Below are 26,642 nucleotides of genomic sequence, written 5' to 3' on the forward strand. Positions count from 1 at the left end.
CACAAGATTGATAGAATGTGCAATGAAAGGAAAATTGAGAGTAAGAGGTTTAAAAAGTGCAACAGGAGGAAGACCTTTTGCAATTGCACTGTGAAACATTGTCAGAAGAGGGTGGAAAGTAACATGGAAGAGAAAGGAATGAAAGGGGTTGCAGCTAGAGGCCTAAGGGACACTGCAAAAAACCTTAGGTAATAATGCCTTCAGTGCACCACGCGAAGTGCACTGACGGCGCTACCCCCCTACAGGGGCTTTCACAAGAGGTCAAAAGAGCAGTGAGGGTTCCTAAGTTTTCTCTTGTTTTACAAATCTAGCAGAAGTTGAGGTCAATGGCTGCCAAGAGTAATATCCCAGGCTCTCTCATGAGTTGTGTTTCTGCACAGATTAGTGTCAGAGCTTTTGTCGCTGTCTGTAGTTGTCTGTACAAGGACTGGCGTGGGAATCTCTGCCTTTGAGTGCACACCCATACATGCATCTATGTAAAAATGTGCACATGCATAGGCCTATTATTATTTATTACTATTCAGAAGATGACGAACCCTATTCATATGGAACAAGAAACCCACGACAGAGGCCACTGACGTGGAATTCAAAAGCTTCCAAAGAATATTATGGTGTCCATTAGGAAGATCTCACTTTTTAAAGAATAATAAATGATTAAATCAACAAGTGGATAAAAATGTATTAAAATGCAAGGAAAATGGCATTAGGGTAGTAATGCATTGTGCATCTTCTCTCGAACCTACGTACCTGTGCAGACACATTTACCAAATCTACCCACAAAGCAGTGATGTTAAAAAATGTGGTAAAATGTGGTCACCTACTTACCTCTCAGACAACAAGAGCAGCGTTTGTTGTCACCGCACTTGTTTTTCTTCATTTTCGTGGGGCAGGTCTTCTGAGGGTCTTGGCAGACGCCCCCAATCTGTTGGCATCTGCTGCCCTTTGTGGCACATTTGGTCGTGGGCTTCTTCTTCTTCTTCTTCTTCTTCTTCTTCCCGCCTTTTCTAAGCTCCTGTTTCCTGTCAGTCTTGTGACTTGTACTTCTGCTACTGCTGCTATTCCTGCTACTGCTGCTCCTGCTACTACTACTGCCGCTGCTGCTGCTGCTGCTGCTACTGCTACTCCTGCCGCTGCTTTGGCCCCGACGAATCGTGGCATTTTTTGGCGCGTTTTTCTCAGCAATCGGGCTGGCCACATCTCCTGCTCTCTGAGAATCTCCTGAGAATCTCCTTCCCTTCCTCTGCTATTCTTCCTCTTCTTCTTCTTCTTCTTCTTCTTCTCCTCTTCTTCTTCGTTTCCAAGACTCTGAGAATCTCTCTCTCTTTCTCTGTTCTTCTTCTTCTTCTTCTTCTTCTCCTCTCTATGCCCAAGACTCTCCTTAGACTTATGTTTATTGAGGACTTTCGCACCTTTTTTGGACACATCTCCCTTCCTCTGAGAATCTCCTTCCCTTCCTCTGCTATTCTTCTTCTTCTCCTTCTTATTCTTCATCTCCTCTCTGTGCCCAAGACTCTCCTTAGACTTCTTATTATCATCCTTTTCGTCTTTCCTTCCTTTCTGCGAAGTATTTTTCCATCGATCTCGCGTGTCACTTTCCAGTTCCTTGAGTCTCCGCTCGTATTTTGGCGCGTTTTCTTCATTAGGCTCCGCCCCTTTCCTCATTCTTCTTCTGCCGTTTCCCGCGCTTTCTCCTGAATCTGGGAAGAAGAAGAATAATAATAATAATAATCTTCTTCTTCTTCTTCTTCTTTTCCCATTTTTTGTATTTAACGATGCCTTCTTTTGAAGGACTTTTGATTTATTTTTTTCCCAATAATAATTTTAATAATAATAATAATAATAATAATAATAATAATAATAATAATAATAATAATAATAATAATTGTTATTTATTTCAGCTCAGGGTCAATGTACATGGAATATACAAAGTATTTATAATTTTGAAGGCTAATTAAAATCTAATTACAACTTTGATGTTCTTGGACTTTTTGAAGATTGTTTGGCGTTAGATGATGTCAATATATAATAATAATATATATATATAATAATAATAATAATAATAATATATAATAATAATAATAATATAATATATAATTATTGTTTTTACTGCTTTATTTCTTTTGTGGATTGCTCAAGTTTTTTTGTTTTGGTCATTGCCGTTTTCTTTCTTCACATGGAATATACAAAGTAGTCGACGTTGGTAGTTTTTGAGCAGCAAATGGAGCACGCCTGAGTTCAGAGGTGGAGTGTGACCAGTCGTGTGACCACGAGCTGCTCATCTTTGTTGACAGCGTGAGGCTGTCCTGACGTTCCATCGGGGTATTCTGGTTTGTGGGGTCTTGTCCCTGTTGTGCAGCTGAATTATGTTTTTTTTCTGCCTGCTGTTGTTTATTTTTGCCTTTTTGTTTACTTTTTTGATGTTCTTGGTTTTTTTCTTATGGTTTCACTTTTTACCAGACCTGTTTTGTAAATATTTTTAAAAATAAATTAATAAGCTCATTTTATTGTTTTGTTGTTTTCTCCTCCTTTGTTTATTCAGTCAGTCATGACAGGTCCTGAGTATATTAAAGAATGATGGCCCACTCAGGTAATATATATATATATATATATATATATATATATATATATATATATATATATATATATATATATATATATATATATATATATATATATATATATATATATATATATATATATTAATATATATATATATATATATATATATTGTATATATATATATATTAATACTTTTTTTACTTTTTTTATTTTTACAAAAGATTTGGGTCTATACCACTTCCAAATTTGAGGTCATTCTGCCCAGTGACAAATTCCAAATTATTATTATTATTATTATTATTATTATTATTATTATTATTATTATTATTATTATTATTCAGAAGAAGAAGAAGACCCTATTCATAACCCTGACTTTCTTCCAAAGATGATGATGATGAACAATTATTATTACTATTATTATTATTGTTATTATTATTATTCAAGAAGAAGGAAGAACCTATTCACTTAACAAGCCCACCAACGGGCCGCTGACTTAAAATTCCAGAAGCTTCCAAAGAACATTATGGTGCTCATATAGGAAGAAGTAGGTGGTTAAATAGCTATTTATAGACACCTGTGGGAACACTGACCCACGATAACAAATAATCATAACAGCTGGACTGCAGATACAAGGCGATACAATTACCTCTATTTAGAACACAACACACATGCCGGAAGCCGCAGTCGTCTGTCGCGAACACCTGCTCGCAGTAGGCCACACTTGCTGGCCTGGTTCTCTGAGCTCCTGTGGGGATGCACAATCCCTGGGTTTCTGGGCAACTTGGTACATTGACCTGGGGGAGATGCATGGCTGATAATTCAGATACTGAACAAAAACATTTTTCATCTAGCAAAGTGTGTTTGAATTATAAAGACTTGGAACTCCTTCCATTCGTCTGTGTTTCCTGCAGATTGTAATCTTCCTGTGTATGCATGTGTGTGTGTGTGTGTGTGTGTATGTAAGCAAAGGAAATCATTAACTCTTTTACAAATAGAGTCCCATTATGTTTACACAAGAGCATTTACAGCTGATAATATAGAAAAAGATTCTCAATCTTTCTGTTCCTCCTGTTACACATTTCAGACCTTTCAAACCTCTCTATTCCTCCTGTTCCACCTTTCAGACCTTTCTGTTCCTCCTGTGAAGCCTTTCAAACCTTTCTGTTCCTCCTGTTACACCTTTCAAACCTTTCTGTTCCTCCTGTTACAATTTTCAGACCTTTCTGTTCCTCTTGTCACACCTTTCAAACCTTTCTGTTCACCCTGTTCCACCTTTCAAACCTTTCTGTTCCTCCTGTTACACCTTTAAACCTTTCTATTCATCCTGTTACAACTTTCAGACCTTTCTGTTCCTCCTGTCACACCTTTCAAACCTTTCTATTCCTCCTGTAACACCTTTAAACATTTCTATTCATCCTGTTACACCTTTCAAACCTTTGTATTCCTCCTGTTCCACCTTTCAGACCTTTCTGTTCCTCCTGTAAAGCCTTTCAAACCTTTCTGTTCCTCCTGTTACATCTTTCAAAAGTTTCTGTTCCTCCTGTTGCATCTTTCAAACCTTTCTTTTCCTCCTGTTACACCTTCCAAGCTTCCTGTTCCTCCTGTTACACCTTTCAGACCTTTCTTTTCCTCCTGTTACACCTTTCAAACCTTTCTGTTCTTCCTGTTACACCTTTCAAGCCTTTCTGTTCCTCCTGTTACACCTTTCAAACCTTTCTGTTCCTCCTGTTACACCTTTCAAACCTTTCTATTCCTCCTGTTACACCTTTCAAACCTTTTACTGTCAATTTCCTTTCCACGCTAAATGACCTCACAGGTCCCAGTGCAATTCAAACCTTGTATGTCAAGAATGTGGTTGCAAATGCATATTGTTGCCATAAACCTTTTCTTTTCTTTTATATCCTAAGGTGATTGACAAAACAATAGGCTTTCTGAGCATCCAACTTAACACTTAAAAGTGTCATGCAAGCGCATGTTAAGTGTCATGACAGTAACTTCTCAGCACTTACTATAAGAGCCACAGTTAGCTTTAGCACTTACATGTAAGCTCCTGGACTGAACTTCCAAAAAAACAAACAAGAGAACCTCGATTGAAGCTGTGACAAACTAACCTTGCTGTCTGACGGGAGACAGGAATCTAACACCAGGAGAATAAACAGAGAGAGCAAGAAACGCGAACAATACGAGACGAGGACTCGTATCTGATGCCTCCATGTGCCATTTTGTTCGGGTCTGTCTCTCGCCTTGTTCACGGATGCTTCAGTCACTTCTCAGGCGTTAAACCTCCTTTTCCAGATGATTTGGTAATTTTTCAAAGGTTAAAACTCATTTTTCAAATGTTAAACCTCATTTTTCAAACATTGGGGTCATTTGTTAAATGCTGAACCTCATTTTTCAAACACTGGAGTCATTTGTTAAATGCTGAACCTCATTTTTCAAACTTTTCAGCCATTTTTCAAACATTAGAGTCATCTCTCAGAGGTTGAACCTCATTTTTCAAATGTTAAACCTCATTTTTCAAACATTAGAGTCATTTTTTAAATGTTAAACCTCATTTTTCAAACATTGGAGTGATTTTTAAAAAATTTCAAACCTCATTTTTCAAATGTTAAACTTCATTTTTCAAACATTAGAGTCATTTATTAAAAGTTGAACCCCATTTTCAAACATTAAAGTAATTTTTCTAACATTGGAGTCATTTTTCAAACATTAGTGATTTTTTAAACGTTAAACCTCTTTTTTTCAAACAAAGTCATTTTTCAAACATTAGAGTCATTTTTTAAATGTTGAACCTCATTTTTCAAACAAAGTCATTTTTCAAACAGACTCATTTATTAAATGTTAAACCTCATTTTTCAAACATTGGAGCCATTTTCCAAAGTCATTTTTTAAATGTTGAACCTCATTTTTCAAACAAAGTCATTTTTCAAACAGACTCATTTATTAAATGTTAAACCTCATTTTTCAAACATTGGAGTCATTTTTTAAATGTTGAACCTCATTTTTCAAACATTGAGTCATTTTTTAAATGTTACACCTCATTTTTCAGAGGTTTAAATATTTTTTTCAAATGTTAATCCTCTTTTTTCAAATGTTACAGGCATCTTTCAAACATTGAGTCATTTTTCAAACATTGAAGCCATCTTTCAAACATTAGAGTCATTTTTCAAACAATGTACCTCATTTTTTAAACATTAGAGCGCTTTTTCAGACATTAAAGTCCTTTATCAGACATTAAAGTCCTTTATCAGACATTAAACCTCATTTTTCAGGCATTAAAGTCACTTTTCAGACATTAAAGTCCTTTATCAGAAATTACAGTCCTTTATCAGACATTAAATCTCCTTTTTCAACCGTTAAAGTCACTTTTCAGTCATTAAACTTCATTGTTTAGACAATAAAGTCCTTTGTCAGACATCAGCCCTCAAGGACCTTGAGAGTGCTGAGTGTTGTTTCTCTCCAAAAGACACCACCAGAATGCGTCGCTGGTGTTGTTTCTCAAATGCCCTACAGTGTCCATTGATTGTTCGCATAATCTTGAAAGCAAGTCTTTCAGAGAAAAGGGAAAAATAACAATTACATTTCTTTTATCACTGGAAGGATTAACTTCAGATTTGCAAATGGTCACTGGGAGTGTTAACTTCAGATTTGCAAGTGGTCACTGGGAATATTATCTTCGGATTTGGAAGTGTTCACTGGGAATATTAACTTCATATTTGCAAGTGGTCACCGGGAATATTAACTTCAGATCTGCAAGTGGTCACTGGGAGTCTTAACTTCAGATTTGCAAGTGGTCACTGGGAATATTACCTTCAGATCTGCAAGTGGTCACTGGGAATATTAACTTCAGATCTGCAATTGGTCACTGGGAATATTAACTTCACATTTGCAAGTGGTCACTGGGAATATTACCTTCAGATTTGCAAGTGGTCACTGGGACTATTAACTTCAGATTTGCAAGTGGTCACTGGGAATATAAACTTCACATTTGCAAGTGGTCACTGGAGGAAATTAACTTCACATTTGCAAGTGGTCACTGGGAGTCTTAACTTCAGATTTGCAAGTGGTCACTGGGAATATAAACTTCAGATTTGCAAGTAGTTACTGGAGGAAATTAACTTCAGATTTGCAAGTGGTCACTGGGAGTATTAACTTCAGATTTGCAAGTGGTCACTGGGAATATGAACTTCAGATTTGCAAGTGGTCACTGGGAATATAAACTTCAGATTTGGAAGTGTTCACTGGGAATATAGACTTCAGATTAGCAAGTGGTCACTGTGAGTATTAACTTCAGATTTGCAAGTGGTCACTGGGAATATTAACTTCAGATTTGCAAGTGGTCACTGGGAATATTAACTTCAGATTTGCAAGTGGTCACTGGGAATATAACCTTCAGATTTGCAAGTGTTCACTGGGAATACTAGCTTCAAATTTGCAAGTGGTCACTAGGAATATTAACTTCAAATCTGGTAGTGTTCACTAGGCAGATTAACTTCAGAAAACTAACTTCCTGCATCAAATTCTATCCCTCTCCCTTCTGGAAAGAAAGCGTTCCACCTTCTGTCAGGGCAATATATCATTTGGCACTTTTTTGTTTTGCTCTGAACAAGTGTTCCTTCAAGTGTGCCCTCAGATAATGTGGCCTGTCCCTCTTGTTAAGGAAGTGACGTTAACATCTGCATATATGTCAGGGAAACCCGTACATATTCATATGTAGTCTATGTATTGATGTACCTACCTAGCGTGACTGTGAGTGGAATACTTGTCTCTATGCTTATCTGTTATGTATATACATGAGTAATTTTTTGTTCCTTTGTTTGTGAATTATAAATTATTAATATAATAATAGCATAGAGAAAGCACCAGTACACCGGAGAGAGAGAGAGAGAGAGAGAGAGAGAGAGAGAGAGAGAGAGAGAGAGAGAGAGAGGAGAACATTTCACATTGGTTCGTCATCAGTAAGAGAATTTTTGATCTCTTAGGTATATAAAGTAGGTGAACAGTGGGTTATACTATAACGTGGTGTTTATTATAATTGTAGCGTTTGTGTTACATTAAATTTTATCATTGTAAATGTAGTAATTGTTTATAAAAAAATTAATTGTATTATTATTAGTTAATATAACTGTATATGTGTAATCTCAAAGTAAGTAGTGTCATCTTTTGATTCACTCTCTCTCTCTCTCTCTCTCTCTCTCTCTCTCTCTCTCTCTCTCTCTCTCTCTCTCTCTCTCTCTATATATATATATATATATATATATATATATATATATATATATATATATATATATATATATATATATATATATATATATATCCTTGGGAATTTTCCCGGGAAAAACGTTTCTGTAGATTCCTACAGAACGTTATCGAGAACATTTTTGTTCTGTTCATTTTCATGATAAATTTGCGTCGGTTCGTCGTGCAGAATAACATTAGAATACATAACATTTTCTTAATGGCCGTTCTTCCAGAGTACTGTGAAAATGGCCGTGCTTTTTTTCCGAGCAAATCTCGAAGACGTGTCACATCAATAACATCTCTTGATCACCGTAAACAGTTCGTAAAAAGATTCATTCTTAAAATCGACGTCACATCAATGAAAATAAGCGAATGTTATTGAAAATCGCACAACGAGCGTAGGTGCATTTCGTTCTGCCGTGCGAGAGGAGATCCCACTTTCGAAAGTCTTCCCATTCATTTTCGTTTTGTTTTGGTCTCGGTTTTCAATTCAAAAGTCTGTTTTGGCTCTTAATAAAGCCCTTATTTTATATATTTTCGTTTTTAATGTTTGTTCGTGTGGTTGAACTGGTTATTTTCGCCGAATGGAGGCGGCAGGATCGAAAAGAACGAGGAGTAGCGACCGAAAGAATCTAAAATCAAGACGAACCATTATGAAAATCGCCGTCAACCACGCGAGATCTGGCAACGCCGCCTCCGGGTCTCGTAAGCGATGCATCGCCATTGACGCCGCGGCCGCCATTAAAGCAAGACGTCGCGCCGACCTCCCCGCCGACGAACCCCGCCAATGACCCTCTCCTTCGCGAGTTTGACCCCGGCTTGACCTCGCCGCGACCTCTGGCGACGCCCTAAAGGAGGGTGAGTGTGAAATGGGGGGGCGTTTCCCCCTTGCGGCGTTGCCACGTCGGGTTTTTCTTCGCCCGCGTCTTCTGGCAGGCGGACCTGTCCTGGGACCGACTTATTATTATTTCTTCCCTTTCAGGTCGCGGTGGCGTCGCACGGACGGCGGTCAGGCCTTTTTCTCTGATATATTTGTGTTTTTATGCTTCATTTGCGTTGACCCCCACCTGAAACGCATTAAAAATTCGGTTAAGTTGTTTAGGGGGGACAGGATCCCTCCCTGGGGAACTCCAGCTTAAGGTCGTCGCAGGTCAGATGGCGGACGTCAGTCTTTATTTATTTATTTGTATTTATGCACCGTTCGCATTGACCTCCTCCCTAAATACATTAAAAATAAGGTTATGCAGGTGTGAGGGTTAGGCTAGGCTAGCCTGACACCCGCCCATGACAGCAGCCTGCCCTAGGGGACTCCAGCCCAGGGTCATCATAGGTCAGATGTGAATGCCTCGGATAGTATGAAGGGTTGGGGTAGCGTAGGCCAGGGTCAGGGCATGGCACCATAAGTCAGGTTAGGAAGGTAAGGTCAGGTTAGGAAGGTAAGGCCAGGTTTGGAAGGTAAGGTCTGGTTAGGTCAGGTTTGGAAGGTAAGGTCTGGTTAGGTCAGGTTAGGAAGGTAAGGTCTGGTTAGGTCAGGTTAGGAAGGTAAGGTCTGGTTAGGTCAGGTTAGGAAGGTAAGGTCTGGTTAGGTCAGGTTAGGAAGGTAAGGTCTGGTTAGGAAGGTAAGGTCTGGTTAGGTCAGGTTTGGAAGGGAAGGTCTGGTTAGGTCAGGTTAGGAAGGTAAGGTCTGGTTAGGCCAGGTTAGGAAGGTAAGGTCTGGTTAGGGCAGGTTAGGAAGGTAAGGTCAGGTTAGGAAGGTAAGGTCTGGTTAGGTCAGGTTAGGAAGGTAAGGTCTGGTTAGGAAGGTAAGGTCTGGTTAGGTCAGGTTAGGAAGGTAAGGTCTGGTTAGGTCAGGTTAGGAAGGTAAGGTCTGGTCAGGTTAGGAAGGTAAGGTCTGGTCAGGTTAGGAAGGTAAGGTCTGGTCAGGTTAGGAAGGTAAGGTCAGGTTAGGAAGGTAAGGTTTGGTTAGGTCAGGTTAGGAAGGTAAGGTCTGGTTAGGTTAGGAAGGTAAGGTCTGGTTAGGTCAGGTTAGGAAGGTAAGGTCTGGTTAGGAAGGTCAGGTTAGGTCAGGGCATGACACTAAGAAGTGTTAGGTCAAGGTTGTTTTGGTTAGGTCGTGTCCAGTGCCAGACTGCAGGTCCGAACAGAAATTTAGCCCTGCCGATGTGTTTCCGATATTCATTGTTCCCTTGAGGGGGTGAAATCCCCCCGGCCAGGTCAGGGCACGACGCTCTTTAAGTTGTGCTAGTTCAGGACATGGCATTACGGCTATTTTTTCAGGGTCAGCTTGCCACCTTTTGGCCCGTATCAAAACGGCGCTGAGTGGCTGACAGACCCCATAGTGTGCATGCTTCTTGCCGTTTGGTGAGAGCGTAAGCAGTTGTGGAGATCGCAGTTAATGGTAATTTTATCGTAGCTACAGGCTGCCAGATTTTCCTTGCAAGGTCAATTGAACGTTGCACGAGAAATTGAACATTTTTCGTTTATATATTTATGTAGTAATGTATCATTTGAGTCATATATTTTGTATAATGCAGTAATATATGTAATTTATAGTTTATATATATGAAAATAAAGTCCTTTTACTAAATATCAGGGGTTATTTTGGGTCGATGAGTTGACCATATGGTGACGAGTTGGTGAGGGATGATGCCATTTGCTCTGTCACCAAGAAAGGTAATGTGCAAGGCCTGCCCGTGCCCCAGAAATTCAGTCGCCACTGGACTAGCCTGGGACTGGGCTAGTGCTATCAGTGCAACTCGGGCAGGCATTGCTATTCTTTGCAGTGTCCTTTGGCCCCCCCCCTAGCTGCAACCCCTTTCCTTCCTTTTACCGAACCTGCATTCATATTTTCTTACTTCCTTCTAACAATTGGTTCATATTGCAACTGCAAAGTTTACCTCTAGTTACACCTTTCAAACCTTTTCATTGTCAATTTCAGTTCAGTGCTGAATGGCCCCAAAGGTCCCAGCATTTGGCCATTGGCCTAAATTCTCTGTATTCTATTCTACAAATGCTAGGGGAGCTACTATAGGCTAGGGTGAGATTGTTTCACTGTTTTAAATAACCTAAATTTAGGTTTAACTGAGCCTAATCTGTGCCTTCCACAATTTTTGGTATTCATGGAAGTCTGGGATAGGTTGTACTTAATTGTTCAGGAATATAAATTTGCTAATTGTGGGCAATTGGAAACGCATTTGCGGTCGTTTCGGCCGTAAGCACGTTTACTCGCAAAATGGGCGCCGTGTTAATACCAGCCCCTTGGTGATGTACGTAAAACATGAAATAATAGTGGTAAATACCATAAACATAACGTCTTACATTGTTTTGGATGTTACGGCCTAAAGTGACTTACGGCCGAAGCGACCAGGACCGTTGGAAACTGGTTTGTAGAAGTAGGTTTTAACATTAGCAGTTAGGACTTGGACCATCAATGGATGGTCTCTTGTGTGTCAATTTTTCATAAGCTTTATTTTAACAGTTATCTTTCACATTCTCAGTTGATCCCTGATCCCCACTTACTGCCGAGAGCAACTAGATTTGCCGAACAGCAGCACCAATATGCAGTAAATGTTTTGCCTCGCTGTCGAACTCCTCAGTTCCAGAGGTCCTTTATTCCTCTCACACCACTGGACTACGGCACAGTCTTCCCGAGGAAGTTGGCAATTGGAACTTCCGAAGTTCAAGCGAAGCTGCAATGCATTACTGACCTTATGCAAATCTCCTTGTATTTTAGGACATTTTTATCTATTAATGTATTAATTTATTGCTTCTTTATTTCTGTTTTGGTGTTTCCCTTAGCCCTGGAATGCAGGGGCACTTTTATCTTGACCTTAATGTTTATTGACCTGACTGGAGAGCTTCCACTGATAGATTGCTGAGGCACAGTAATTCTTTTAAATAAAATAATTGTTATCCTACAATGCTTTTGCCCATGGGGTTAGTGCCATTATTGCACCTCATGCAGTTCCTCATTGGAGGGGTGGGTAGAGCTCTCGGCTAGCACGCTGTTGGCCCAGCGTTCGACTCTCCGGCTGGCCAGTGAAGAATTAGGGGAATTCATTTCTGGCGATAGAAGTTCATTTCTCGTCATAATGTGGTTCGGATTCCACAATAAGAAGCGGTAGGTCCCGTTGTTAGGTAACCAAGTTGGTTCTTAGCCACGGAAAATAAGTCTAATCCTTCGAGCCAGCCCTAGGAGAGCTGTTAATCAGCTCAGTGGTCTGGTTAAACTAAGGTGTACTTTTTTTTCCTCTGGTCTCATGAGTTGCGGATGCAACAAATAGGTTTTTATATTAATTCTAAACGAGGAGTTGATGCTTTAACCGACTGAATCGTAAAAGCTGTTTGACACTCCTGCAATTTTGTCAGCTACTTTGACCTATATGAACCTTCACAGTATAACACACCAATGTATACTCTCTCTCTCTCTCTCTCTCTCTCTCTCTTTTGACAGATAGCAATAGCTAAGAGTACAGCATAGCCTACACTCAAACATTCATGATAACTGACAGCCAACAGTGATCTATAAAAACTCTAGACTAATCAAGTTGTAGTTCATGCTTAACAATTAACTTGAGAAATATACTTGGAAAATGCAGATGTTTTATAGCATATACAGGCAGTCCCCGGTTTACGGCGGGGTCCTGTTCCTACGCCGTGCCGTAAGCTGGAAAATCGTCAAAAGTCCTGAGATGTATTGAAAATGATGCAAACTGCATTTTTGTTGAGTTTTTCATCAAAAAAACCTCCACGTTTTAATTATTCTGCCGTTTTGTGGCCATATTTCTTCCGTTGGATCAGCATCGTAAGCGTCGTAACCTTGGAATGTTGTAAGCCGGACCCGTCGTAACACAGGGACTGCCTGTATTTTCCCTCTAGAAGAGGGTGTATGGGGCATTGAGCAAAGGTGAGCGCTCGCAGAGTCAGTGGCATTGCTCTGTCATTAGCATTCGCGAAGAACCTCTTGGTAGTGTAGGTGGTGAGGGCTGGTCTCGGGCACTGCCAGACCAGCTTTATTTGTTTCCACCTGGGATATTATCCACCTGTCCTTAGACACCACCTTGTAACCTGTAGTGGCTGCGGAACATGTGGCGTAGTGACCCAAACCCCATTGGACAGAGTCCTTATAGGGAGTTAGTGACATCAGTGCACCTCACGCAGTGCACTGTAGGCATTACTTAAGGTTCTTTGCAGTGGTCCTTCACTCCCTAGCTGTAACCCCTTTCATTTCTTTTACGAACCTCTGTTCATTTTGTCGTTCTCCTTTCAACGCCGAATGACCTCATAGGTCCCAGTGCGTGGCCTTAGCCCAAATTTGTTTATTCCTATTCCCAGCGAACAGAAAAGCATCTCATCCGAGGGTCATGGTTGGCATTAGGTTAGGTGAATGAATGGGATCTCGTTCCCTCTTCTTTCCTTATCCATTTTTCTATCCTGCATCCCACAGCCATGTACATACTGGTCTTGCCAGATGCAGGTGATTTACGCAATACAGCATCCTATCTCTGACTAGTACAGACACCACCCTACTTACGAACACACTTACAAACATTCAGAGATAGAAACAAATGGGATCGCAAATTAAAGTTGTGTTTAGAGGGCTCCCCCTTTGCCACCTAGAGGTTCAGATTTTGTTTTGCGCCCCTATTCTGTACATACAGTCTGTGAATTGTGATTTGGGATGAAAAAATATACAGTACTATATTGATTTTATATCATATTGTACTTGAATAGGCAAGAAGAGTACAGTAAGTAACCAACTTACAAACAACTCGGCATTCAAACGGCCGTCCAGAACGTAACTCATTTGTAAGTAGGGTGGTGTCTGTAGTAGTCACTAGATGTAACTCCCTCTCTCTCTCCCATTTAGCAAGGGGCATGGCACCAGAGCATATCATCTGTGGGCCTAATTGCAATTATATTGCAACTTTTTTGCTGAGATATCCTTACATAATTGGGAAACTTGGATCTTTTCAGAGTTCTTGAAAGCCAGGTTCTTAGCCATGTAAAATAAGTCTAATCCTTTGTGCCAGCCCTCTCTAGGAGAGCTGTTAATCAGCTCAGTGGTCTGGTTAAACTAAGGTATACTTAACTTTGTAAGATATCAGTACTGATACCCTTTACTTGCTGAGCATAACCGGAATTGCTGAATAGGAGAAGCACCAATATGCACTAAATATGCCTTGCCGTCGAACTTCTTAGTTCCAGAGGTCCTTTGTTCCGCACACCGTTGGAGTGTGGAACAGGCCCCCAGAGGAGGTCGTGCAATTGAAATTTCAGAAGTCAAGCGTAGGTGGAATGCATTACCACCCTAATACTATTCTCCTTACATCTTAATACATTTTTATCTATTTATCCATTTATTAATTTATTTTTTCATCTGTAATAGGTCAGATCTCTTCTTTCGTATTTCCTTTCATGTCCTCCTACTTCTACGTAATGAACGCCATATTGTTTGGAAGCTTGAATTCCAAGTCAGTGGCCCCTTTGGTGGGCTTGTTCCTTATGAATAAGTTTCAGCTTCTTAATAATAATAATAATAATAATAACATCATCATCCCAGTTACTGTAGTTTTCTCTAAGACATGGTTTGCGTGAGATGATTACCATTTTGAGGTTGATTACCTTGAGGCTTTGTATGTTGAAAACCTTTTAAAAAGTTATCCGTGAATGTTTCAGAAGTAGGTGCTATTGAGAGAATTCGGAAGTCAGCCCAAAATATTAAATAATATCAATTTGTTCTTATTTTTCCATAAATTTTTTTATGCAGTAATTGGCATACATAGCAATGTAACCATTTCATTAGAAGAATTTTTTTTATTCTTATTTCATGGTACATAAAAAGTTTGTTTTTGTTGTTAGCTAACCTGTGCATCAGCCTGATGAATAACCTTGTTGTTTTTTCATTTCTTAAACTACTACAATAAAGAAGTTACTTTTTTTTTTGTAAGGAATCAAGTTTCATTTGATGATCAGTTAAAATATTCTTGTCCATCTCTGTAACTTTCTCATTCTTTTACAGATCATGGTGATGGTACTTCCAGACGCATCTTTGTCGCCTGCGTAGTCGTCCCTTGCTGATTTAGCGCTTCTGTGAATCAACGAGCGGCCCCGGTCGCCCTCCATTTTTACTTTCTCGGTCGGAATACCTTCGGTTATGTCGGAACTGGAGTCGTCTCTCTGTCCCCCTCTGTTCAGCCAGGACAGAGACCTGAGACAGAGGAGGATCCGAATGGGGAGGTAAGCGATGGAATTCCACGTGAGCCGGAAACTCCCAGCAGCAATGGAGGAACAACTTCCCCTCTACTTCTGGACTAAGCAGGCTCAGCAGTACCAGGCACAGCAGCTGCAGGCTCACCAGATTCAGCAGCAGCAGCAGCAGCAGTTGCAGGTCGAGCAAGTACAGCAGGTGCAGCAACAGCAGCAGCAGCAGCAGCAGCAGCAGGTTCAAGTCCAGCCAGCACAGCAGGTCCAGCAGATCCATCCCGTCGAGCCCGGCGACGGGAAGCTGACGTGTCTGGAGTGCGGGAAGGCCTTCGCCAAACGCAGCAGCCTCGAGTACCACAAGAAAACGCACACCGGAGAAAAGCCCTTCCGGTGCAACATCTGCGGGAAGGCCTTCGCCAATAACCGGAACCTGGTCGTCCACACTCGAATCCACACCGGCGAGAGGCCCTTTGTTTGCGCAGAATGCGGCAAGGCTTTCACGCAGAGGAGCATGTTGACGGTCCATTTGAGGATCCACACGGGCGAGAGGCCGTACCTCTGCAGCGAGTGTGGGAAGTCCTTCTACCAGAGCGACCACCTCACCAAACACCGCCGGATCCACACGGGAGAAAAGCCGTATTCCTGTCAGAACTGCGGGAAGTCGTTCGCCGACAGCAGCGCCCTCAGGCAGCACGTGAAGAGGCATCAGGAGGTGGGGCCTTACAAGTGTAATTACTGCGGAGAAATCTACGGGAAGAAAGTCTATTACGACCTCCACATGATGCAGCACAAGGGGATCAAGCCTGAGGAGTGCGACATCTGCGGAAAGAAATTCCCCACGAAGGGCCTCCTGACGAACCACAGAAGAACTCACTTCAAGGAGAAGGCCTTCAAGTGCGAACTGTGCGACGAAGAGTTCATGAGGTTAGTCACTCTGAAGAAGCACGTCAAGTACGTCCACGGCCACGGCACCAACGGGAGAGTCCCTCCAATCTACGACGACCGGCCGAGCAGAAAGCCTTACGGGGAGTCGAAGCCGTTCGTGTGTGACGAGTGTGACATGACCTTTACCAGCAACGGGAAGTTCCTCGCCCACCAGCAAACTCACCGCCCAAACAAGCAGTTCAAGTGCGACGATTGCGGCATGTGTTTTGCCAAGAGTTATACCCTGGAGGTGCACAGGCGAATGCACGCGAGCGTCTCTCCGGTCATCCAGGCTTCGCCGGTGCCCGTCAACTCCATGACAACCATAGCGTCTGTCACCCCAGTTTTGACGATACCGGCGACCGTCGGTGTCCCGCAGGCGTCGAATAAGATCACGGCTTACGTCAAGGTTCCTCAGCGTCCCATAGCCGTCAAGCGAGAGCCCCAGTACAACGACCCTCTGGCCATGGCCGCGGCTGCGGCTCAGGTGACTCCCGACCTGGTGGAGAGCCTGACCTTGCCGGAACAGCACCACCCGTACAACTACCACTACTCGAGCCAGGGCAAGACCATGTATGCCACCAAATATCGAAAGTGATCTAGAAGTGTCCATAAAGGTCTCTCTTGCCTTTTGGCGTAACTGGAAGTTTTTGTGAACGAGGTTCTGCTAAGTCGGAAGTGGCATTGGTACTGGGTGTGATTAGGTGTTGTGAATTATGATGATAAATTGAAAAACAGTTTTCTAACTTATGAATGCAAAATGAAGGTTAGCATGTGGAGCCATTTCGCGTTATTCTGACTACAGTCTCTTGTATACACAATGTGTAATGACATCCGATGTTATGTTTTTTTATTTCTTCGTGTTTTTCTCTTGTACAAATTATTTGGAGTTAAGATTATGTGATGGTTATGTAGTTTTGTTAAGCGAGTCCAACCCATTTTACTCCAGTGCAAATTAATTAAAATTGAAGGCATAAGTACAGTACACTGAAAAATGTAAGTTTCTTACTTAAAAATGCTTCCGTGTATTGTATTTTATGTAGTAGAAAGTGTATTTATAATTTGGCTTGTAAGATATTAGCTTTTATTTGCTTATCATAACGTGAACGCTTGTTTTATGTTGGCCTCAACTTCTGACCAGAGGTCTAACAGGCTGCTTCGAAACTTGACACAGGTTGCTTGTTGATGCAGCCACCTGGTGCCGTTGCACTGCTTTGTCGCTGTCGCATCGTATGTGCGTAGCGATATAATGCCTGCTGTTTCTGTTAACTCGGTATGAATGTTTCACGGGACACGATTCCTGATTATATTTGCCATTCCTGTCGCCTTATTTTTTAATTCAGGTAAGCCTGGATATCTAAGTCGAGTAGTGTCACCTTTTAGTTCCCCCCCCCTGCAATTTGCTCTCTGTTGCCAGGTGATTGGGGGAATGAGTGTTTAATTCAGTATCCAACTCACTCAGTGCACCACAGGCGTTATTCGAGGTTCTTCGCAGCGTCCCTTCGGCCCCTGGCTGCAATCCCTTTCATTCCTTTACTGTACCTCCATTCACATCCTTTTTTTTTTTCCCATCTGTCTTTCCACCCACTCCTGACCATTGCTTCATAGTGCAACTGCGAGGTTTTCCTCCTGTTACACCTTTCAAACCTTGTGGCTCTCGATTTCCTTTTCAGCGGTGAAGGGCTTCACAAGCCCCAGCAGTTGGCCTTTGGCCTAAACTTTATATTTCGTTCCTGTAATTTGGTATCCCCCTAGACAGTTTTGGGTGGGATGTCTTGATAGTCGGTATTTGAATCTCTCTAGATTTATTTATTTTTGTTTGCCTCATATTTTTTGTACTTGTGAAACTTCGATGACATTTTTTGTCTGTTTTGACCGAGCAGCGGTCTTCACGGAAGCATCTGTACTTGACCAGTGCTTCTTAAATATGTAACGTTATTGCGTTAGTATTAGGAAAACATTTTTATTTCTAATCTGCGTTCAAGGCTTGCAGTGGTGAGCAGATGTAAAAATTGTGAGTGAACCAAAGTCAGTAAGTCATTGTGGCCATTGATAATACTTTTACATATAAATCTTGTGAAGTGACCAGTAGATTCTAGATGGATTACAAGGTAGTTTAACTAGGGTTCCTTTGGGCACCAGAATAGTTGAGAGAAGAGGTTGGCAGTGAGTGGAGATTTATGAAGGTGAAAGCATAGGAACGACATGAATAGCAGAATTCCAGAGGCCCTATTGATTGAATAGTATTGGAGATGATGATTAGAAGTTTAACAGACCACAGAGTTAAGGTAACTTTCATTGTAATTGTAATAATCACGATGCCCTCTTAACCTGGAACCACTGGGTTTGAATGATTACGCAAGAACAATTCACGGGAGCATGATAAAGACGAGTAATGCAACTTGTTACTAAAGTTGGTCTTTCAGGCTCCAGAGGTACATTTCTGTTTTGTTAATGTTACTAACTCTTCCCAGACCCCATCTGCAGAGTGCTGGTTTTTTATATCGTTATAATTTCAGAACATGGCCAATAAATACTGTATGTAAACATACAGTAACTGGGAAAGCAAGTACAGTTCGGTAAATAAACGAAGACCCATAGGCACGGCGCTTTAAGGTGGCATCACAGTGTGTCTCTGACACAAGAGAATTGTTTCCTATAATGCAGTGAAGGAGGTTCCCCAATTTTACATCAAAAGGAATAAACCACGTTTGGTACAGGTTGCTTAGTCCTAGAAGCTGCGTCCCAGATTTTTAGGCAGTGCAGCACATACATTGTCTCGAGGACATCTCTGTCATTTTATGGTACATTTTTTGTGGACGCTTACCTTTTGTCTGAATACATTCTAATCCCTTTCTGTCACTTATTATCTGTGCAGAGTTTCTGGTGGCTGCCTTACCGAGCTTCAGTTGTCAGATGCAGTATATAAGTTGTAATAAGCAATTATATTCCTAGCATCTGAAAATTTCAGTGCAATGAGCCATTTTAATTTTGAAGTGGCTTTTTTCCCTCCACTGGAAGTTGAGACTTACAAAACAAGGTTTTGCACATTATGGAATGATATAAATCTTTGAAACGAAATGTGATAATTTTTAGTAATGGAGGTATTGAATACACTTTTTTTTTTTTTGTAATGTTACACACTGATTTGTTAGTTAATTGTTCCCAGGCTGTGATGCACCTCGTAGGTGTACGTTGTAACTTGTAGGATAGGTCTTTGAATGTGTAGCGTACAATTTGCGAGTATTCGGACTTGTAGTTGTGAAGTTGTCTGGATATTTCATAATGCAGCTGGCGAGATTTTTTTGATCGTAGATTAAGAATATACTGTTTCCTGTCGCCGATAAGGATTTTAATGTAATTTTGGTTATTGTAAAGTTCTTTCCTCTCTGATTCTGTGGGTAACTCTACACAAGAGCTCCGCACTGAGTTACCGTTTATTGATAAAATTTCTTGACCGAACTGTATAGAAAAGGGGGTATGTATGAAGTACTGCTGAGATCATTTGAGAAATTGACTCTCTTATGTTTATGTTTTTACGTTTTATGTTTAAAACAGTGTGTGTGCAAACCTGTTTTGTTGAAATACCAGTGTATACATTTTGTGGCATACTTTAAATTGTATTTCCAAGTAGACTCAGTATTGATTATTATCAATTGTTTTGCAAACCTCATACTGGAGGTCAAGATTTTAATCGACTCTCTCTCTCTCTCTCTCTCTCTCTCTCTCTCTCTCTCTCTCTCTCTCTCTCTCTCTCTCTCTCTCTCTCTCTCTCTCTCTCAGTAAAAAAAGTGCCAAAATTTACATTTTAACATCTCTCATGGAGTTTAGTTCTTATCTAGTTTTGTTTTTTAAAAATGCTAGGCTTAAGGAAGATGCAATTCATATTAAGTATTGTATATATACTCTTGTGTGGCATTCTGCTTAATTTCATACATTGTATGGGATACAGTGCTGTATAAAAGTTATTCTAATTTGTAGAGTAAGTAAAAAAATGGCTTTTTAACCACAGATCCACCATTTTCAAAAAACATGTCGGTAACAATGTACATATTGATTTTCTGGTGCTACTTTGGACCGTTATCTGTGCGTCACCTACTCCAAGGTGATAGTGCTAAACATGGTGTTTAGGACTAGATATTGTTTATTAATATAAAATTTGTCGATCACAATATAGAAATGGGTGTATATAATGCTTTGATCCCGAGGGGCTAGTACTAAACACGGTGTCCCAAACAGCTTCAGCCATGTTTATTATTAGCACCTTGGAGTAGGTGACGCGTAAATAGCAGGCCAAAGTAGCACAGATTTTTTTCAAAGTTAGTTTCTCTCAGTTTCAACGTTACAGGATTTTGTTCACTTGCACTGAAAACTCTTTGAAAAATGTTATGCCTTTTATGTTATAGCAGTGTACCCACAGGCAGTTGAGCATATGTATTTTAATGGTCGATTTTCTGAAATATCATTCTCTGGTGTGTTCGTTTCTAACGTAGAGAATTATCGAAGTGTTTTAACCAGCTTATTTTAGTGTTTTTGAATTGTCTGGCTCAGCTGTGCTGTGTTTCAGAATTGCCCAGCTCGTATTTTCAACTACTTTGCGTTGCTAAGAAACCTCTTCAGTGTACAGACACCACCCTACTTACAAACGAGTTACGTTCCGGACGGCTGTTTGCATGTTGAATTGTTTGGAAGCTGGCCACTGTACTCTTCACACCCATTTAGGTACAGTATGATATAAAGTCAATATAGCACTGTACATTTTTTCATCCAGAAACAGAATTCACTGTATATACAGTACTGTACTTACAGAATACGCACACACAACAAAATTTTAACTTACGGTGGCAAAGGGGAGAACTCTGAACGCAATTTTAATTTGTGATCCTCTTTGTATCGCTGATTGTTTGTAAGTTTAGTGTTTGTAAGGAGGGTGGTGTTTGTGTATTTTAGTGGTCAGTTTTTTGAAATACCATTCATTGCTGTGTTCCATTTCTAGCGTAGCAAATTATCAAAGTGTTTTAACCAGCTAATTTTAAGGGTTGAATTGTCTTGGACAGCTATGCTGTACGTGAGGATTGCCCAACTCATGTTTTCAGTTACTGTGCATTCTTAAAGAAACTCCTTTCAGTGTATTACCATTGTTGTTCCATTGCATTTTTCTTGCTCGAAATGTGCTGACATGGTTTTGGATAAAGCAGCTGGTGAATTCTGAGTTATTCTAGAAGATTTCTGCCTCGTTTTAATGCTGAAAGGGGTATCTGAAATGTCGTCTAGTCATATTTTTGTTATTGTATATTCATCGTTTTACGCTGACTGTGTGTTATCCAGTCAGCGTAAAACGATGAATATACGATAACAAAAATACAACTCTAGACGACATTTCAGATACCCCTTTCAGCATTAAAACGAGACAGAAATCTTCTAGAGTAACTCAGAATTCACCAACTGCTTTTGACTTGTCTTAGATTCTTAAACTTCTTCAATTGAAAGAAATGTTGATTTTTCTTATTCAGTCAAGACCTTAAACACAACTATGGCATGGAACTGTCTGTGAGGGGGAGTAATATTATTCGGGTTTATTAGCTGCCGTAAAGGACCCACAAGTCTTTTTTTTTTTTTTATATGTCATTGATTCTCTGAAGTATTTTATACTTTTGAGAGTGCATTTGGCTCTGAACATTTTAAAGTTGATGAGCACCAGAAACAATGGACAGGTCCCAGAGAGCCATTGCACAGTGTCCTTGGCACCAAATACACACATGCACATGATCATCACTATAGACATAACTTGAGGTTCTTTGCACCATCCCTTTGGCCACTAGTTGCAACCCCTTTCATTCTTTTTGTTGTACCTCCTTTCATATCTTTCTTCTTCGTTGGACGGGTCGATACCGTACTCGGCTAGCACTCTGCTGGGCCTGCGTTCGACTCTCCGGCCGGCCAGTGAAGAATTAGAGGAATTTATTTCTGGTGATAGAAATTCATTTCTCACTATAATAGATCCCAGTGCATGCCCTTTGGCCTAAATTTCATATTCTGTTCCATCCAGTCACCCAAAACTCCTCACCACCCACACTGTGGGGTCTTGCAAAGAGAACCAGTAACAAACTCGGTCCTTTTGTATCTGGTGAGAATACAGGAATACTTGACAAATTGTTTAGCTGCTTTTAAGACCTTATTTTTGGAGCTGCAGGCATTACTGTACGTTGTCTTGTCCTTTCATTTACCATCAAATCGTTCAGCTGTTTTCTTTTTATATATATGTACAGTCCTAAGATTTCTCAACAATCGTAAGGATTTTTCAGGCTTACTGGACTCCCATCTTGTAATGCACATTAAACAGCTTTGAAGTGGAAAACGTCAAATACAAGTGATGGCCTCTTTAGGAGCGTATGAATTTCAACCAAGGACTGTTCCGAAAAAGTAAATATAAAAAAGGATTGGGCCGTCGTACCGGCTCAGCAGAGGGTTCACAAGCTGTTGCAAAATGTATGGATGTTCAGGAACCACAAAAAATGTAAAATGTCAGAATGTTTGGCTTTGTCAAGACATACGCAGGCGACACGTTTGACAGCCACGGCGCAGTGACGACGATGTTTTCTAGCATCAGGTTTAATACTACCCAGTTTGCTAGGAGTCTCGTCTGTGCTGCAACTAAAATGCGGAATAGTTGGCCCAGTGCAGTCGTGGAATCATCCCAAATATTGAAGTGAGGAGCAAATTCATTCATGCTCTCTGCTGCTGACGTCTTGATTTGCAAGTATATCAGTTTATTTTCTATTTCTTCTTATTTATTTGTTCATCACTTTTTCCTGTAACGCGTGCCTCTCTCTGTGCAGGCTGATATCCCTTTGAAGCCCTCTTGGGTTTATTATAGTCAGTTGACTCTGTCCATCAGGGTTTTCAGCTGACGATTCGAAGAAAGAAAGAAATGTATCGATTTCAAAACATAATACAGGCAGGCCCCGGTTATCGGCAATCCGGTTTTACGCCGCTTGTCTAGTGACGACGTTAACCTGGTTTTCAACACCGATCTCCAGTTATCGGTGCCGATAACCGGATATCAGCGCCGATAACCAGGGATTGGCGCTATTATCGCCAATATTCAGTTATCGTCATGCTGTCGGGAACAGAACCCCCTCCGATGACTGGGGACCACCTGTACAGTAAAGAGAAAAGACTTCATAGAGCTTTTACTAATTGGCAACCCTCCCTGGCTGTTTCAGCAAACCCAGTTTTGATTCTAGTTCACCCAGCATTATTTTATAGGCATTTTTATCATTTTTAAAGGAAACCTCACGAATGAATGGTATTTCTCGGGCATCAAAAAACTAGGCTGTTGTTTGAATAATACGGTAATGAGGTATTACATTTTTTTCTATGCACGGGGCATGATTTGCAGGTTGTAAGTTCTCTGCCTCCAAGTGTTGGGTTGATAATGTTAATCATTTTGTTATTTTCCCCACGTTAAAATATGTACGGTGCTTTATAATCTATTTTAAGTCTTTGCGTAAGGCATTTATTTTTTTCTTGTAAGTCGAATGCTATATTTTGGGAATTAAAAATCATTCTTATGTGCTTCGTCTTGTGGCAAAGGAGTTATTCACGGTGTCACATTTTAATGTAAGTCCAGACACCACCCTACTCACAAACGAATCACGTTCCAGACAGCCATTTGTATGTTGAACTGTTTGTAAGTTGATTACTGTACTCTTCATGCCTACTCAAGTACAGTGTGATATAAAGTCAATACAGTACTGTAGGTTTTGTCATCTTAAAACATATCACACTGTACTTACAGGTGGCAAAGGGGAGTGCTCTGAACACAGTTTTAATTTGTAATCCCAATTGTTTGTACAGGGAGTCCCCGGTTTATGACAGGTCCGGCTTACGATGTTCCGAGGTTACGACGCTTTTCACATATATTCATCAGAAATTATTTCCCAGTTTATGACACGTTCCAGGGTTACGACGCGTCGTACGCCTATCCGACGGAAGAAATATGGTTCCAAAATGGCAGAATAATCAAAATTTGGAGGTTTTTTTGATGAAAAACTCAATAAAAATGCAGTTTACATCATTTTCAATACACCCAAAGATTAAGGTTTTTGTAGGATTTTTTATGATTTTCGACGATTTTTCGGTTTACAACGCGGCATAAAAACAGAACCCCCATCGCAAACCGGGACTGCCTGTATTTACGTTGCATCTTTTTTTTCAGATTTTTTGTTCGTACAAAAGAGAGGCCATCTCCTTTTAGACTGGAAACTGTTGTTGAAGCTAGGTAGCAAGGTGATCAGTCGCAAGTAGGTGGGGTGCCAGTCGCTCACCCTATGGTAAGCCTTCGCCTTTTCTTCGGTGGGTGTCAGGTCGAGACCTCATCTTTTTCTTTACAGTCACCCCCTTGAGGGGGGGGGTTAGTGCCATCAGTGCACCTCATCAACTCACTGTAGGTATCACGCAAGGTTCTTAGCAGCGTCCCTTCAGCCCCTAACTGCAGCCCCTTTCATTCCTTTTACTGTACATCCATTCATATTCTCTTTCTTCCGTCTCACATTCAGTCCTCTAACAACTGATTCATATAGTTCAACTGAAAAAGGTTTTCCTCCTGTTACACCTTTCAGGCCTTTTTACTGTCAATTTCCCTTTCAGCGCTGAATGACCTTGTAGGTTCCAGCACTCGACCTCTGGCCTAAATTCTGTTCTGTGTAGTCACAGCTCTTGACTGGATTGTGAAGGCTGTGTTTAGAGGCAGTTCAGTGTCAGGGATGCTAGGACGACAATGTTAATTAACTTTTGGTTTAGGTATTAGAGGTCCGAGCCTCACCGATTGCCTTTCTTGCAGATGACTGTTGCGTGAACTGGGAGAGCGAGAGCATTCTGTGACTGTCTCTAGTCTTCTCATCGAGGTTATTCCACGTTACTTTCCATGGCATTCGTTTCTCCAGAGGAGATGCCAGTCTTCGTTCCCTTCTGTGGGACTGAGGTACCAGAAGAAGATGCCAATTAGTCACAGTCTTCGTTATCAGCCCTTAGTAGATAACAAAGCAGGAGCCAGGCTATGTTGAGGATTACAGATTCCTGTTCACAACCAGGAATCTGACAATTCCAGGTGGATTTTCAACTATCCATTTAGAGTGTCAATATAAGCGTGGACTTGAAGGACATGTTAAGTTCACGTTGCATATTCCTCGAACTTTCAAAGCAGCACTATTAGACGATCCTGCCATCCGTAGGCCTACTGTTTAAAAGACAGTGGTTTTCTCAAAGGAGCAAATCCCATTGGGGGATAATGCCGTCAGTGCACCCCACGGTGTGCACTGTAGGCGTTACTTAAGGGTCATTGCAGCGTCCCTTTGGCCCCTAGTTGCAACGTCTTTCATTCCTTTTACTGTACCTCCATTCATATTCTCTTCTTCCATGTTACTTTCCACCCTCTCCTAACAATTGATTCTTGGTAAAACTGTGAGGTTTTCGTCCTGTTGCACCTTTCAAACCCTTTCACTTTCAATTTCTGTTTCAGCACTGAATGACCTCATAGGTCCCAGTGCTTAGCCTCTGGCCTAAATTCTATGTATTCCATTTCATTCATTCAAAGGAGCAGAGGAAATTTGGGATTATCTGTCCTGTTGCCAAAGGAAAAAGTGATGGGTTACCAACAGGCGAGTGGACGGCACTGTACCTCTTGCCTACCTGCAGTTAACCTCATTACCGAGCTCCAACAGTCATTTCCAGCTTGTGCCAGGAATACTCATATTTAAAAGGCTCCTGTGTGTACCTGAATACAGGCAGTCCCGGTTTACGACGGGTTCCATTCCTACGCTGCATCGTAAGCCAAAAAATTGTCGAAAATCGTCAAAAGTCCTAAGAAAACCTTACTTTTAATGCTTTGGGTGTATTGAAAATGATGTCAACTGCATTTTTATTGAGTTTTTCATCCAAAAAAACTCCAAGTTTTGATTATTCTGACGTTTTTTAACCACATTTCTTCCATCAGATCGGCGTCGTATCCCCGGAACATGCGTCGTAAACTGGGAAATAATTTCTGATGAATATATTTGAAAAGCTTCGTAGCTTCGGAATGTCATAAGCCGGACCCGTCGTAACCCGGGGGCTGCCTGTGCTGTATGCTAATTAGCTAGCCCCCTTTCCCGGCCACAGCACAAGAATGAGTTCCCGTAAACTAACCAAAGTGTTTTGATCTGAATTTTTATAGTGAATGCTGAATTATATTGTATATTGACATAGTTTATTGCAGTACATAGTTTTATATAAAGAACATGCTTTGCTTCCAGCACTCGTTTAAGTCTTCGTTGCTTATGTGTTTTTTTAATACTTAAGTTGTGCCTCTCTTTGGCAGTCACTGAAAATTCTGATGATGTTTTTAGAGGGCTGGTAGGTTTTTGTATGTACATTAAACTTAGCAGAAGAGTAACAATAAAGAATTTTATACTGATAATGATGTGGTCGGTGTCACTTCTCCTTCGTTTTTCAACGGAAGGTCCAGTCCGCGGATGTTTTTGGTGAAGAGTCCATGTAACCAAGTCCAGTTTCGCAAGGAATGCAGATCAACTCAAAAAGGTAAAGCATATTTTATGGTAACATCCACAATTTTAACCAATTTCAAAGGTCTCTCCCACAGGGGGTTAGTGCCATGAGTACCCCTCGTGTGGTGCATTGTGGGTCTTACTTAATAAAGTTCTTTGCGGCGT

General features: G+C 40.9%; 2 protein-coding genes across 2 annotated transcripts; one reads left to right on the forward strand and one right to left on the reverse strand.

Annotated features, from left to right (window-relative positions):
- Nucleotides 1–873: 873 nt before the first annotated feature.
- On the reverse strand, nucleotides 874–1,662 carry LOC136829997 (protein FAM133-like). The gene has a single exon (XM_067089171.1). The coding sequence runs from the start codon at nucleotides 1,660–1,662 to the stop codon at nucleotides 874–876; it is 789 nt and encodes a 262-aa protein (XP_066945272.1).
- Nucleotides 1,663–8,522: 6,860 nt separating this feature from the next.
- Nucleotides 8,523–17,565, forward strand: LOC136829837 (zinc finger protein ZFP2-like). Its single transcript, XM_067088816.1, has 2 exons — nucleotides 8,523–8,658; nucleotides 14,822–17,565. The coding sequence occupies exon 2, from the start codon at nucleotides 15,047–15,049 to the stop codon at nucleotides 16,526–16,528; it is 1,482 nt and encodes a 493-aa protein (XP_066944917.1). The 5' UTR covers nucleotides 8,523–8,658; nucleotides 14,822–15,046; the 3' UTR covers nucleotides 16,529–17,565.
- The last annotated feature ends 9,077 nt before the right edge of the window (nucleotides 17,566–26,642 follow it).

Source organism: Macrobrachium rosenbergii, chromosome 45 (assembly GCF_040412425.1).
Source record: "Macrobrachium rosenbergii isolate ZJJX-2024 chromosome 45, ASM4041242v1, whole genome shotgun sequence".
Classification (NCBI taxonomy): Eukaryota; Metazoa; Arthropoda; class Malacostraca; order Decapoda; family Palaemonidae; genus Macrobrachium; species Macrobrachium rosenbergii.

Bases quoted from the DNA above. Each gene is read 5' to 3' on its own strand.
- LOC136829997 (XM_067089171.1), bottom strand. From the start codon at position 1,662: ATGAGGAAAGGGGCGGAGCCTAATGAAGAAAACGCGCCAAAATACGAG.
- LOC136829837 (XM_067088816.1), top strand. From the start codon at position 15,047: ATGGAATTCCACGTGAGCCGGAAACTCCCAGCAGCAATGGAGGAACAA.